Source organism: Otolemur garnettii, unplaced genomic scaffold, assembly GCF_000181295.1.
Source record: "Otolemur garnettii isolate 467f Iridium unplaced genomic scaffold, OtoGar3 scaffold00037, whole genome shotgun sequence".
In the NCBI taxonomy this organism is placed as follows: Eukaryota; Metazoa; Chordata; class Mammalia; order Primates; family Galagidae; genus Otolemur; species Otolemur garnettii.
Window position 1 is genome coordinate 10,517,989 of NW_003852432.1, and position 15,872 is coordinate 10,533,860.

Below are 15,872 nucleotides of genomic sequence, written 5' to 3' on the forward strand. Positions count from 1 at the left end.
TGAATTAATTGTTAACACATCTTTGTTTATGTAACTCAGCCTCTGTTTCAAATAACTAAAAAGAAAATTTTAAAGATTCTGAACCTAAAAATCAACCTTTTTAAAAAGTTCCCTAACATGACTGTCCTGCTGAGGGTTAGTTCATGTGCCTGCCCAGGTGCCCGCTCTTTCACAGATCATTTCCCCCTGCCCCAGCCGAGAGAACAAATGTGGCGAACCTGCTAACCTCACAGAGGCTGAGTGGACTTCAGGGGGACCCCTGCGCCAAAACAAGCCTGTTTGTTTCTGTTCCTCCAGGACTCTGTCATAGGACAGAAGAGCAGCCAGGTTCTGTTAATTCAAGGGTCAGAGTGGAGGGACTGCAAAAAGCCCAGGTGGCAGAGCCCCAGGACGCCAGGGAAACCACTCTTCAGAGAGAGAAATGAATGAAGCAGCCACAGAAAGAAATGGAAACGTGCCAGATGTGCACTCCTGAGACGGGAAGAAGAGCTGCGTCTGACCCCCGTTACCAGCTCCAGCTCCTGTAGGGGCCAAAAGGCGCGTCCTGTGTCTCCAAGAGGCCCTCCTGTATGTCTCCAACAAATGTCGCATTTTTGTTTGGGCAGAGTTCTCACCACCACAGAAGCTGCAGTTTGGGCATTGATTTTGCATTTGTTTTGAATCTTTGTCCATAGTCACAGATAGCAACATATTTCAACACTTCTCACAGCTCGGAAATTCAACTCCTTGAATTAGAGAAACTCATTTATCTATATAGATTTTTATTTTACTAATTATGAGACATTTGGTAGTTTTCACCCAAAGGTCCTAAAATTCAGAATATTTGTATTTGAAAAATATGGCACTTTTTATTCTGTTCTAAGTTGTTTTCCTTCTGTGGCAGTTTTCTTCATGCACAACTCATATTACATAACAAATTTCACCAAGTAGTAGCTAAAAGAACAAAATTTACCATGGAGGGGAGTGTGTGTGTGCGTGTGCTCATGCACACATGAGTGAACAAATGCAGATGTTTCTTTCTCCCTATTCAGACAGCTCCTTAATAAACAGATCTATTAATTTTGAAACGAGGACCCTCTATCAATATAAACATGAAGAGATGATTTTTTTCTTTCAACAACATAGCTGCTATCTGACACTCTATGTGTCTCAGATTTTAAAACTGTAAAAGCTAGGAAAAAATACTATATATAATTTCTATATCAAAGAGATTATTTGTTGAACAATAAGACTACAGAAATTCAAAGACTCATTTGTTGAACAATAAACCAATAAATTGTTTGATTAATAAACTCCAAAAAATCTATTTAAGGATATTTGAAATTATTAACCTGTAAGCATTTTCTTCACTGTCAACATTTTAATGCAAATGCTTAGCTAAATAGTGAATGAGTTGGGGGTACCTGTTGTTAAAATGGAAATGAAGGTAACAGCAATGAAGAAGACGACAAATATCATTTCTATTCGCATTTGGAACCAGCGCAGGGTTGACAGGTACAAGAACCAGTTGGCAGTATGTAAATTCAGAGCTTTGTGGAAAAGAGTTTCAAAGTAAGGCTGACGACCGAAGGCACGAAGTGTCCATAGTCCTTTTAAGCTTGTAACCAGATGAGTGAAAATTGGACTCCTGCCTGTGAAATATTCCCATAGAAAACAATGTAAATCATGTACACAGAAAATGGAATTTCACATTACAATGTATCTGTTACCAACTAATGCAGTCATACCACACGCGCCATTGCTTAAAAAGGTCTTTTTCACTCTGCTGCCTTTTTTAAAAACATAGGTCACCCTCCTTTTTTACTTGACTACCATAAACGAAAACTTATAAAATTGCTACCATTATTGACTTATATTTCTTGGTTACCATCAAGAATTGTTTTTCTGGCTAATTCTAAATCACTACTGAAACAAAATATTCTTTTAAGACAAGTTTTTTCAAGCATCTCAATTAAGAAACTTTATGTGACTTGATTTAGCTAGTAACCTCTAAGGCAGAAATAGACTAGAAATTTATCCTCCAAAAATGCACCCACACCAAGGCTAATCCTGGAAAGTATGTTCCCCGAACAGCTCACATAGCGTCTGGGGCCCTCAAAAGGCAGCCCCGGGACAGAAAGAAAGGGCATCTGAAGACACCAAGCCGAAGGGAAGCATTTTGTGCAGTATCATTTTGGATCCTGAGCAATGTTTAGCACAGCAGGATTATCAGTTTTCAATTTATTTGCTATAAGTAAATTATAAATGAATTTCCTATACCCTCGTTTTAAATCCAAATGAAGTCATATGGTCATTAAAAAAAACAATCTGTGCATAATTTGCAATGCAGTTTCCTTTTATGGACAAACACATTTTAAAAATATCATTTATAAGATGTAAGAGTTTAATTAGTAACAAGGAATACTCAGTAGCTCTTGTCGCTGTTTTCCAAGGTGAGCACTGCACACTCATTGTCATCATACCTTCAGATTCCAGTTGTTTGAGTTGCTGTGAGGTGTGTAGGAAGTATCCTCTCAAGATAACAAAAGCCGCTATCACCGGCACCGTGGCAAGGAAGATGTAAGGTTGCAAAACCGAGACAACTGCCACAGCTCCAATCACGATTAGTAACAACTGCAGGATCAAAGAGAACGTGGGGGTGAGTCTACGTTTTCCCCCTGTGAGGCAGACAAGGTGTGTCAGCGATTGGTTTCTAATAAGCTCTTCCCACTCTGTTCTTTCTTAATAAGGAGCAGGTGTCTTCCTACTGGGAAGGCAGCCATCTCAAACAACATTTTTCACAAGTTCAATGGAAAATTCAAACAATTGTTTAGGTCAAAGACAATAATATTTTTAAAGTTTTAAAAGTGTGGGTGGTCTTTGATCTTTGGATATTCACATTTCCCAGACACTTAAAGTGTTGTATGATAAATAATTTCTAACTGAATATGAATTAAGAAAAACTATTTTGAAATAATTTTAATGTGAATGTAAATTTTAAAATTTATTGTGGTTTGAAAATTTTTGGAAATCTGGCATTGGTCTCAGAGCCTTTTTAGTCAGAAAGATCTAGTTTAAATACAGGTTTGGTCATTTAGACAAACCTGTCTGAGCCTAGTTTTCTCATACTTAAGATAGAAAGAAATTATACTTAATAATCTCTCCAACTTTTCTGTTCCCATTCTTTGAAATAGCTGGAGATTTCCTACAGGCTCAAAAAATTATTTCTGCAGATGGCTGATATAATTTGAAATGAAATAATTTTTTTTAATCTTATTTTTGTTGGAATATACTTTAATCTCATATGTTGTTGGAATAAATTTTATACTTTGGTCAAGCCTGTCCATTACAGGTATCTTTTTACATTAGCCACCAAAAAAGTAGGCCCTGTTAGCAATCTCAGAAACACGCTAACCAGATTGGTACTCTTTAGGATCAAGTTAAAAGCTCAAATTTTATATTTTACATGACATCAAATACATACATTTTAGAAAGATAAAAAGTCTGCTAACATTTACTTTGCATTAACCCACTTAAATAAAGTAATTCTCAGGAAAAAGGGTAAAAGAAGAAACATTTTATAGTATCCACATACCACTCAGTGAGCCCGTCCTCCACCACTTTCCATGGGTGGCATCATTCGAATGGTGCAAAGAAACACATAACATGTTGTAGATCAAGGTGGCAATGGGTGTGTGGCTCAGATTTGTGTAAATCTTTAGCTTATCATTTCCATCTAAAACTTCAGATGATTCTATCTTAGAGACACTTTTCTAAGGGAAAATATCCCTGTGTCTCTAGTCATCAAATTCTGGAATCCAGCCCCCCTCACCTGTTCAATAAGCACTGGGATGAATCTCTACTGTGCCATGTTAGACTAGCTGTATCACAACTCAGTCATCTAAGAAAAGTCCTCCCTAGTCCATCTTTGTCCTACAGGTGCCACCAGTATAATGTGAAAGCCCAATATGCCTTAGTTACTACATGACAAGATGATTCATTGATAGCAGACTGTGTATTTTTTTCCCCCTCTAAAGCCAATGGTTTCTCAAAAATATAATCTCTTGGGGGGGGGGATAGGTTCCATACATGTAGGGAGCATAATTTAATTTAAATGGGCTGTCACATGACATACCAGTATGCCTGAAAGAAAACTGCTGTGACATTGGGAGTACAGAAACATTCAGTTGTTCCATTAGGAACAGGGCCTTTTCTTTGCTTTGACCTTTATAAACTGCATTGCATTGATTTTGATTTGTGCTGTTTTTTCTGTGTAATTCCAATTTCATGTCGCTTTCATTAAAAAGTGTGTGGAAAGTGACCATGTAGGTATAAAAATCACTCTAGTCCTGAGCCCATTCTCTATTGAAAATATTTCTTTCTTTTTAAATGACTGTTGATACGGTAGAGATGATTAGTATCAAACCTATAACTATATTCTGATAGAATAGGTTGGACTGAGTGGTCAGCTGGCTGAGATCCTACACTGTGTTAGAGAGTAATAGAGAAGATGGACACATTCGAAATTGACAGACCATTCACAAGGTTTCCAGATTTCCAGGAACTACCCAGAGTATAGTCCAACTCAAAAAGTAAGGGGAAAAAGTCAGTCTTAAGAAAAATAGCTCCTTTTGCTCCACAAGAGGCCAACTTTAGTGACTGAAATCATAGCCCAATAAATTAGCAGTGTGTGCAAAATTAAAGGCACTAGTTTAAAGTCTTTGTATACAAAGAAACCTTAAATTCTGTCCTACTTTTTAATTCACAATGAATTAAACAGAAGTTATTTCGGAACAGGTACATTAGTGAAAGGGTAACTAACTAACTAGAGGAACAAGATCAAATGTAAACACGAGTTATTAATTCACATTCATCCTTACACAAATCCTAAACTTCCGCAAGGGAAAAAAAAATCAACAAAACACGAAAACTTGCAAAGTTTCACACACTCATGCTTCTAGGAAGTGGGCAGTAGATTTTCACCCCACAAAGAAGTACAAAAGCATTCGACACTGAAGACCACACAGAGCTACCTGTCAAACAGGAATAGATGATAATAACGAAGGGTCATTTTGAAATAGATTTAAAAAAATAAAAAGCCTATTTAAAAACCATTCAGTGAGAACCAGATTTGGAATTTAATTTATAAATTGCACTCTCTTGCAAATGTTTAAGCAGAGATTAATAAGATTAACAGGATGAATCAGGGCTGGGGAAAGGTGTAAAAGACACATTGTAGAGATCAAAGTAGCAGGATTCAGTACGTAACTATTTACTGGAGTAAGAAAGAAGAAATAAAAAAGGCCTTGTGGTTTTCATATTTTAGAATATGTACACTTCTGTTTCATGAGAAAAAAAATCATTCACCAAGCCACGGAGATAAGAAAGATGCTAGAATATTGTTCTCCTCAGTTTCTCCTCAAGCACAAATTTGTCAATGTATGGTCCAATTCCAGCATGCCAGTCCAAACCACATTATTTTAGAACTGAAAGGGACCAGTCTATCTTCCCCACACTACAGGTGTCAGGTTTGTGATCAAGTTTGCTCAGGTAAAATTGAGGGATCTGCAGAAGAGAACCCAGATCTTCCATCTTCATGTTGTGATGTTCCAGTCCCAACAGTAAGTTTGTCAGAATATTAACAAAAGATAGGAAATAATGAGAAATTAAGATTTTTAAATAGAAAATTTATAGAAAATTGGTCAATAGATCTGTCCCTGAAATGTGGTGAATAAGCAAAAGTTCATTTGTTTGAACATAATTAAAAATAACTGGAGATGCTTATAATCTGAAGGACACCAGTGATGAATAATTTAGCAAAATCAAAATTAATCTGGTTTTTACTATATTTGGATTGTCACGTGTTATGCTTCCTTAACCTGAACCCTCTTATATTACAAATAAAATAAATTAAAATAAAAGCTCTGCCAAATCACTTTGTGAAGCAATAACAAATAAACCTTTAAAACATTAAAGGTAGTGGTATATGTACACCAGGGAATACTATGCAGCCATAAAGAAAGATGGAGACTTTACGTCCTTCATGTTCACATGGATGGAGCTGGAAAATGTTCTTCTGAGCAAAGTATCACAAGAATGGAAGAAAAAGTATCCAATGTACACGCCCCTATTATAAACTAATTTATACCTTTTATATGTAAGCTATAACCTAATAACAGCCTAAGAATACGGGAAGGGGGGGGAATGGGTGGGGGGGGTTGGAGGGATTACTTCTGAGGTTTATCTTACAAGGGTACAAGAGAATCTTTCTAAGAGCAGAATGTGAACATTTTAAAATAATAACTAAGAAAATGACACAAAGGCTATGTTAATCTGTTTGATGGAAGTGTTTCGGATTGTGTGTGAAAACCCCAGACTGTACCCCAGAAGTGCATTAATGTACATAGTTACCATTCAATAAAAAAAAAAAAAAAAACTAAAGGTAGAGAAGCGATTTACATTGGCACAAAAGAATCTGACAGCCATCACATACTGAAAAATATTAATTGACAAGGTAAATATTTCAATAAATAGTCTAGTGCAAATGTCCTCATGATAAAATGATTTTTTTCTTGTGGGTAGATGCCTAGTAATGGGATTGCAGGAAAATTAACTCTCCCCCAGGATTTTAAAGGAAGCCTCAAACTGATTCAGAAGAGACTCAGGAGACCACAAAAGCAGAAAAACATTTTTTATCAAAGAGCACCATTCATGAATATTTTGACAATCAGGTCAAGATGACCACGTTCTAATTTTACCTAATTTCATATTGTATTTGGGGCCCATCATTTACACTCCCGGAATAAGGAACCAATGCCCGGCATTTATAGAATGACACAGGAAATGCTCCTTTGAATGTATGAACTCAAAGCATGGATTAAAAAAACCCCCGCAGCTGTTGCTTAATTGTATCTTTAAACAGAACAACTGAAGGAAATCCAAAATGCTAAGGTCACTTGGAACAGTAAATATATTCAGTTGTGTCAATCATTTCAGAAGGGGCAACTGGACCCTTTGGTTTTTCTGCACCTGCCAATGTTAGTTGTGTATACACACATATGCGGTCGTCCTCATTTTGCTTTATAAGGCCTCTGAGACATAGTGTTATTATCTTGCAGGGGTGAGGAAGGAGCATGAGGGGGAAAGGATTCTGAGATGAATGGCATCCTGTTTCAACTGTTTCTCCAAGGAGATCCTTGAGACTGTGGCATTTGCTTCCTGGAGCCCAACCTAAACCAGACAGGAAGCTCAGGAAGCTGTGAGAAAGCCTGGTCCAGTCGCCAAGATTATCAACTCGTCCTTAAGTCCTGTCACTTACAGAGGCTGAATATGTGTCCTCAAGGTCACTTTTATCTCCCCCCCCTTTCCTTCTCCACTGTCACCCAGCCCAGAGAGTCAGTCTCACAGCCAGGAAGCCCTATAGGCCTATTCACATCCATCACTCAGGGGTTGCTCTCATATAATCCTGAATTCTTCTGTCCCCTCTTGCCTATTCAAAATTTATCTTGACTTTCAACCAGGCAGTAACTCTAGCTGCCTGTAACTCTAGCACTCTGGGAGGCCGAAGCGGGAGGATTGCTTGAGGTTGGGAGCTCAAGACCAGCCTGAGCAAAGCCAGACCTCATTTCTACTAAAAATAGAAAAAATGTAGCCAGGGGTGGTGATGGGCACCTGTAGTCCTAGCTACTTGGGAGGCTGAGGCCGGGGAATTGCTTAAGCCCAGGAGTTTGAGGTTGCCGTGAGCTATGATGATGCCACTGCACTCTACCCAGGGCAACAGGGCAAAACTATCTCAAAACAAAAACAAAAACCCTTGTCTTCACTTCTGTCCCTTCATGATGCTCCAACCACGGGAGAAGTGGCAAGCTAATCTGTGCCCAAGAGTTCCCAGGTGAGTCTGGTTTCAAGTGTGGTCCACCTAAGGAATCCACCTTCATTTTGACATGGGCCTTTCGCAGGTACGCAAGCTTCTACCAAATAGTGATGCCAGTACTAAAATGACATACTTTGTAGCCAGTGATTTGGAGGAATATCGTCCTTTGTGCCTCTCAAATCACTCCCAGATAGATAGTTGTTATTATACCTAAATGTGGGATTGCCTCAGGTCTGAGCCACAGAAACAGTTTCTGATGTAATACCCAACTGACTAAACTTGTGTCTATTTTGAAAACTCTGGATACTTCCAGAATTCATATACTAGACAGGAAGGACCTCAACTCTCAGTCAAATGAACAATGAACAAAAACTGATCTACTTCTTTGTAATTATTTGAAAAATGGGGAAAATGCCAAGATACTTAATAATAGTTATTTTTACAAACCTGGACGAAGTCAAATATGGTAAGAGGCAGGAGGTCATCCAAGATCGCTATGTCTTTGGAGAATCTATTCAGAATCCCACCTATAATATAAAAGAAGATAAATTTCTCAAGAACTAGTCATTTTAAAGGCTCATCAATATATGTAATACTAAGTTTGGATCACAGCAGAAACATTCAGAACTCAAATAAGAATCAGCGTGTAATCAGATAAGCAAGGACTTGGAGAAGTTTAGTTCTGTCTCAAGATTCTAAGCAATGATGTGTTCAAGTTTCTGTCTCTTACTTTTAAATTTTTATAAAATATAGATTCCCATAAGATTCAAATAAAAAAACAGTATCCCTAATAGAGCCTTCATTATAAATCATGTCAGGAGTGAGTGCTCGTCCTACTACTTATGGCCTCTCCAGACCCTGCCTGCTCACGACCTAGACCTCCCTCACCATGTTCTCACTGACAAACTAAGCAACAGCCTATCTTCCAAATTCCAGACTCACATTTATAAGGGCGATAATTTGTTGCTTCAATGAAAAAATTACATATGGAGTGTCCACCGTCTCCTACATGCCAGGCACAATGCTAGGCACTGAGATAACAGGGTGCATAAGCCGTGCTCCTCACCCCTTAGGAATTCATTGTCCAGAGCGGGGTTAAACATACCATTAGATAAAAGGTAACATAATTCTGCACAAAGTGATATTGAATCTTATCATTCACCCCCCACTAACTTCAGGATAAAGTCCAGAATTCCTAGTTTAATATTTAATGCCTTCCATAATGTGGCCTTTACCATCCTGGTTGGTACAGCTTCCTGCACTCAAAAATCCTGTTTCAGCCAAACTGCTCTATTGTTTAAGCACACTCTGTACTTTCCTACTTCCCTGACCTCCCTATGTGGTTCCCTCCGCCTGAAACCCCTTTCCCCCTATCTATACTGTCAAAATCGATGTCTCCTCCCTGGAATGCAAATGAAGGCCCTTCATGCAGGGAAGCATCTGTGTTCACTCCAGCTGGAATTAGTCTCTTCCTCCCCTGGACACACGTAATACATCTCACTTGCACCTCTGTGTTATGATGACTCTCACGTGTCTTATAGTCATTTATGTTCATGTCTCATCTCTTCTTCTAGATTGTAAACTGCTAGAAGTCTGTGAGATCATGCTACATGTACTTTGTATCACCTAGAGCCCCAAGCAAAAGGCCTTGTGCTCGGAAAATTATTTAATACATATTTATTGATTAATATGTCCTTTGCACAGTTAAAAAATGAAAGTTTGCTTTGGTGAAAAAAAAATCATTGGGGTACTTCTTATTTTTCAAAATATAGCCTTCTGTCAAAATACACGTTCACCTTCATCCATTCAACATACTTTGCTGGGCACTTCCTATGTGTCCGTGTCACCTAAGGTCATTGTCCAGTGACATAGGAAAATCAGGAAGGATTCAGAGAAAGCAAGGTCAATGTATAATTGCAGAAGGGCACACGTGGGGCAGATTGCAAGCACACATGCAAGGAAGTATCGATTGCTGCCAAATATAGCAGAGACTTTCTAGGCGACACAGTAATAATAAATGAACTATGCCTCAGTAAGAGAGATGGTTTTGAAAAGAAGGCATAATCCTTGCATGTGGAAATGTGGGTGAGGGAGAGAAAGGACATACAGACATGATCTGAGATGTTTAGGAATCACCTTACAAAGTGGATGAGAGCCTGGCAAGTAAAACAAACGAGAAACATGAGACGGACAGTGATCATTTAAACATGAAAGAGAGGAGGTTTGGTTCAGAACCAACCGTGACCAGGGTTTGAGGGAATGAGGAGCTGAGAGAAGCAAATAGGTAGAAGGGTAAGTGCATGTGGTAGAAACACCCCGGAGGGAGGAACTGTGGGGGACTAATATTTACAACAACTGCATAGCCAGCTGCCTAGTTTCATTCTCACAAAGATCCTCTGAGATGAGTATTTTCCCCGTTTTACAGGTGAGGAGGCCAAGGCTCAGAAGAGTCACTTACCTAAGATCAGTTCTCTTACAAAGCCACGCCAGGCCTCAAGAGATGCTTGTATTCTTTCTACTGTATCTCATGGCCCATTTATGACTCTGCCAGAAGCTCAGGCAACTTCCCTGCCTTCTCTGGGTCTCAGATTTCCATAAAACTGAAATCACTGGATCAGTTATTTGGACATCTCTAAGTCTAAAATTCTTATCTAGAACAGAGGATGGGCCAGGCACAGAGCCTCATACTGTAATCCCAATACTTTGGAAGGCCAAGGTGGGAGGATCACTTAAGGCCAGGAGTTGGAGACCAGCCTGGGCAACATGGTGAGACCCCTCCAATATCTAAAAAATATTTTAAGAAGCTAAAAAAAATATATAATTATAAGGGGATAGTGATGAATATACCCAAATGTGGCAAGACTTTAGTGACACATAAGGGCATCAGAATAAATAAGAAGATCTTCCACATACTAACATTAGCCAGAAAAAATGATAGACATTTTTTATTTGGAGAGTTTTTTAGATACAAATCTTGCTAGAAATCTCAAACTCAGACCTTACTCTTTGCTTTATAGTCAAGTGTTTTTTCTGTGTCCACCTCCTCCCCTCAAGGGCAAGACCTGTGCCTTATTTATCTTTATATACCTGCCCTTCCCTTAGTTCCTCACAGAGCAGCTCAACACACTGCTGTATATGTAAAACAAACAAACAACTCCAGGAATCCTCATTAACTTCAAAGTCAAATGTAAATTTCTCTAATCAATTTCAGTGATTCTTTTCAAAGTACCTCATTCCCCTTGCTTTAAAAAATTTTGGTACCTTCACCATTCTTTCTTTCTGCGACTTCAAATGAAATGGCATCAAAAAAACTTTAAAATACATTTGGGTCCTCCCTCCCAACCGTGTAACTTTGAACAGTTAACATGAAACTAAATTATTCTATCCCATCAAAAGACTTTGGAAGAAATCTGCATTTTCCTTGATCACTCCACATCTCCTTTTTTGAACAAGACCAGACATTGGTAAGAAGACACCTAGAAGAAGGTGAGATCCAGTATTGGCAAAGGGCCCGGTGCTGCTGCTCCACCCACCAACGGCGCATTCTCACATTCTCACATTCTGTAATTAGCTGAGACTGCAATGTCAGGAGCAGCGATAGAGGACAACCTGCAGCATCTGACAAATCTCCATGCCAGTCCCAAGAGGGCTCAACAAAAGGCAGACGCCTTGCACACGCCAGCACACTTGCTAGAAAACCCACCAAACCACAGACCCAAGTGATGATGGATCTATCAGCAGTTTCATTTTGTATCCCTGGTCAAATACCTGCTTTTAACATGTTGAGGGTTGACATAGGCGCTCGAAGAACAGAATGCAACATTCTGTGGTGTAAAATTTTTGACACTGTGATGAGAGTATGCACCAGGGGCAGACCTCTGAAGAAGCCCAGAGCAAGCAAAGTGTCAGCTACTCCCACGTAAATGTAGAACAAGTAGTAGGAGCTGGTGCTGGTGATGATCACGGCGGAGCTGCCATTCCCACTGGCAGTGCCGTTCCCTTTGCTGTAACGAGGGCTCCTGTAAAACAGAAGAGAAACTGTTCTTTGGCAACTAACCCTGATGACTGAATTTCTTTCTTCCCCCCTTTATTATTAAATCATAACTGTATACATTAATGCATTTCTGGGGTACAATGTGCTGATTTGATAGATACTTTGGAAAGCTTACATCAAACTGGTTAACATAACCTGCACCCCCCTTACTTATCTGCTGTGCTAAGACATTTATACTCTACTCTTACTATTTTTGACATGTACCCTTGCATTCTAATACATGTGAATGAAACTAAATTGAGTCTATGACATAGAATGTACTACATTAGTAGAGGAGTGTGTGCCTTTAATCTTAAAAGCCTACTACTGCAAGAAAATAAATTAAGGGTGGTGCCTGAGGCTCAAAGGAGTAAGGTGCCGGCCCCATATGCCGGAGGTGGCGGGTTCAAACCCAGCCCCACTCAAAAACCGCAAAATAAATAAATAAAATAAAATAAAAAAGAAAGTAAATTAAGTTTTCATTCTTTCACCATTAAAATAGGCAAAATTGATCCTTGGTAGATTAAAATATGCACTTAAAGAAAATACTAAATGCATAATGTTTCAATTATTTTTATTGCATTTCATGGGAATCGAGCCCAACTAAATCATTTAGAAACTGACAAAGAGATGCAGGAACTGCAGGTGCTCACAATTTAAATAAAATAACCATTTTTCTACTACTATAACACCAGGGTGAAATGTAACACAGTTTTTAATAAGACCCAATAGTCAGGGGAAACAAAACATAATCCACAATAGAACACAGAATACTCACCTGTCAAGTAGCAACAACACCGCCAAAGAAATTGCCACCTGGAAAGGAATGGTACACAGTGACTGTTTCTAACATTGTCACCTATTCCTCCCACACCAACTCTAAATTCACAAGGTCAAAGCGCACAGGATACTATTTCCTTCACTTTGCCTCCCTTGGTCCAGCAGCTGCAGTAATCATTCTAAGCACCATCATTTGTGATGAGAACATATTAAGTCAATGGAATTCGGATTTCACTGAAGTAAATGCTTTGCCATTTCTCTCTTTAATTCATCAGGAACTATTCCTCACACCGCAGGAGAGCGAAGATTATAGCTAAATGTTTTAAATAATAAACTTTGTCTTTATAAGAACGCTAATCTCAGCCTCTGGCAGATAACCAGTCTATTTTGTTGCTATAGTGTTGTTTGTTGTTCAGTGATTTTGAAGGACCAATGCCTGTGAGAACAATTAATTATTGAAAAGGGAGAGATTAATATTAATATTTTAAAAATGAATTACAAGTTCCAACAGTGTAAAAATTCACAGTTTGTGAATAGAGATAAGGTACATTCAAGTTAAAACACATTACTGACAGCAGAATTTCTTAGGACTTAGAGAGTTCTCGAGGTAGAAACATTCAGCTAGGGGAGAAATACTCTATACCGTACCTAAACAACAACCAAGATTTTTTTAAACAACTGTGACTTTTGTAGTCCTTTAGATATTTAAATCATCTGCGCTGTGTTCTATTTCAATTTGGCATTCCATGCTCCTTTGGGGAAATTTAATCTCATGCTGAGGCCATCACAACTGCATATTATTAATAGAAAATGACTCAAAATTACACAGTTAGCCCAATGTACAACTTTACCAGAAAAACAAGCAATTGCAAGTAAGATCATTTTGGAGATGAACACAGAATAAAAATAAATAGGGGAGAAACAAATATACTCGGAATAAGGTATCTGCAAGTATTATTTCATACCTGGATTTACCTTAAATATTTAAAAGTACTATATAAAACTTAGAGGGAACGTTGAGATTAAGGAACAAATTAGGAAGTGCTGTGCTTTAAAGAGCTGTTTAAGTTTTAGTTAAATTCATATATTAGATAGAAGCATAATGATAAAAAATCTAATGGCATTATTTTCACTTTCTTACTTTTCTTCATGTACACATAGTCTCTATACCCTATCAATAAAGAGAAAAGCTGTTCTTGGCCAGGTGCGGTGGCTCCCTCTGGGAGGCCAAGGCAGGTGGATTGCCTGAGCTCATGAGTTTGAGACCAGCCTGAGCCAGAGCAAGACCTCAAGAGTGAGACCTTGTCTCTAGAAAAAATAGCTGGGCTTTGTGGCGGGCACCTGTAGTCCCAGCTACTTGGAAGGCTGAGGTCAGAGAATCTCTTAAATCCAAGAGTTTGAGCTGTGATGCCACAGCACTCTACTGAGGGTGACAAAGTGAGACTCTGTCTGTCAAAAAAAAAAAAGAAAAGCTATTCTTATTTCCTTGAAATTCAAATAAGTTTAAATTCAAAATGACAAATTCAGAAATAATCTCACTATATCAAAAGTCTTCGTTACAGTATAAACGTCTTCCTACTTCCTAAGACTAATCAAATTACTCAAGACCCTAGATAAGGGTATACATATATTCTGAGTCACTCTTCTGTTATTTGGATATTATCTTCTTTAGCTATTATAGTCTTCCTTTGCTCCAATTAAAGGAATGTCAATGCTCACATTGTCAGCATTCTTTGAATTAATTATCAGAAATAAATATTTTTATTATTTACTAATGGATCAATAACCAGAGCAGTTTTCTAAAGATGGGCCTGTCATCAAAATATAGTTATTTCCTGACTCCATCTGCATGGAACCACCAACCCAAATTGCTTCTAGTAACTCGAACAGAAACATTTTCAAGGACTTGATGTAACAACCGTATTAAAAGTATTTGAAGCATATAGAGACAGCGGAGTAAGCAAGTTCTACCATTTTGTTTCCCAAATGTTTTGAGGTCCCTAAGTTTTTGACAGAGTGGCAGTCCTAGATGAATAAGGGATAAGAGTAAAAAGTTCTTTATTTTCCGTTTCTTAGGGTTTTAAACACCATTCCATATCATACAGAAAATAGCACACTTACTACACAGATTTCAAGGATCCACAATTCAAATAATGCCCTACAAAGCATGGTCAGCAGAGCTGTCCTACAGGAGTACTGTCCGCCAATAGCAGCAGACGTATTATGTGATATCCCCCAGCTCCAGTGTACCAGTGATAGAAAGCCACTCAGGGATTCCTCATGAGCAAACAGGAGGGAAGTGTTAAAGGAATAGGATGCAACAGTTCTCTGACACATTGTTAAAAATCATAGAATAAAATTATTAAGCAGGATCTTCAGAGACTCCAGTCAACAGCAATCCCCTCTGCTTATTTTAAAAGGAACTAGGAAACTGCCCCCTAATTTTACTATTAATATTATTTGCATCTCTCCTCCATCTTGTCCGTGATGCAGTGCCAAGCAGAAGTACTCAAAACCAGCAGAAATTTAATTCCTATTTCCTTGCCACTGATATCCAGGAACCTACAGAACATACTGCCTGTGGGGTGGGGAGAAGTGGAACACAAATACAAAGGTAGACCAGCATCCTTTCAAAATGACGCCCATTTAACAAGTGCTAACAGAGTGAGTAGACAAACTAATTCTCTCAGTTCAGCAGCTTTGAAGAAACTTTAAAATGACTAAGTATTTCACATTGCAATATATATTGAATGCCCTCTATAAATACATAAATCTAAATTGAAATATAACCCTTATGAAAACTAAAAATAGGTAAGTCACCTTCACCAAAGAAGAAACGAATCTTAATCTTTCTTTAGGTCCTCTGATCACGAGTATGAGCTTCTAATCAGAGTTTAAAAGAACTGAACGATCATCCTGGATTCGCAACTATACCACCATATGAAGGAACAAGGAGTTTTTTTAATGGAATGAGAAATGGGCACACTGGTTTGAGGAAAAGAGCTTAGTCTAAAAGGAAAACGATGTCTCTCCTGGTTGTGTCAGGGAATTAAATGGAAAAAGAAAAGTAAAACAAAAACCATGTAAATTTAGATTCAAACAAGGCAACAGAATTACAAACACCAGTAAAAGAACTGCTTAGTTGCCTGTTTGTGCACATAATTTAAAAAATTATTATTCTACTATTACTAAGGTTTTGTTCTTCAC

At 38.3% G+C, this 15,872-nt stretch overlaps 1 protein-coding gene across 1 annotated transcript in view; it reads right to left on the reverse strand.

The window, feature by feature from the left end:
- CFTR (cystic fibrosis transmembrane conductance regulator) overlaps positions 1–15,872 on the reverse strand; it is a 159,538-nt gene that overhangs the window by 51,569 nt on the left and 92,097 nt on the right. Inside the window, exons 16-20 of the mRNA XM_003789825.2 lie at positions 12,664–12,701; positions 11,621–11,871; positions 8,300–8,379; positions 2,463–2,613; positions 1,404–1,631 (exon numbers count right to left, since the gene is read on the reverse strand). Of these exons, the coding sequence (XP_003789873.1) occupies positions 1,404–1,631; positions 2,463–2,613; positions 8,300–8,379; positions 11,621–11,871; positions 12,664–12,701 (748 nt within the window). The remainder of the gene's footprint in view (positions 1–1,403; positions 1,632–2,462; positions 2,614–8,299; positions 8,380–11,620; positions 11,872–12,663; positions 12,702–15,872) is intronic.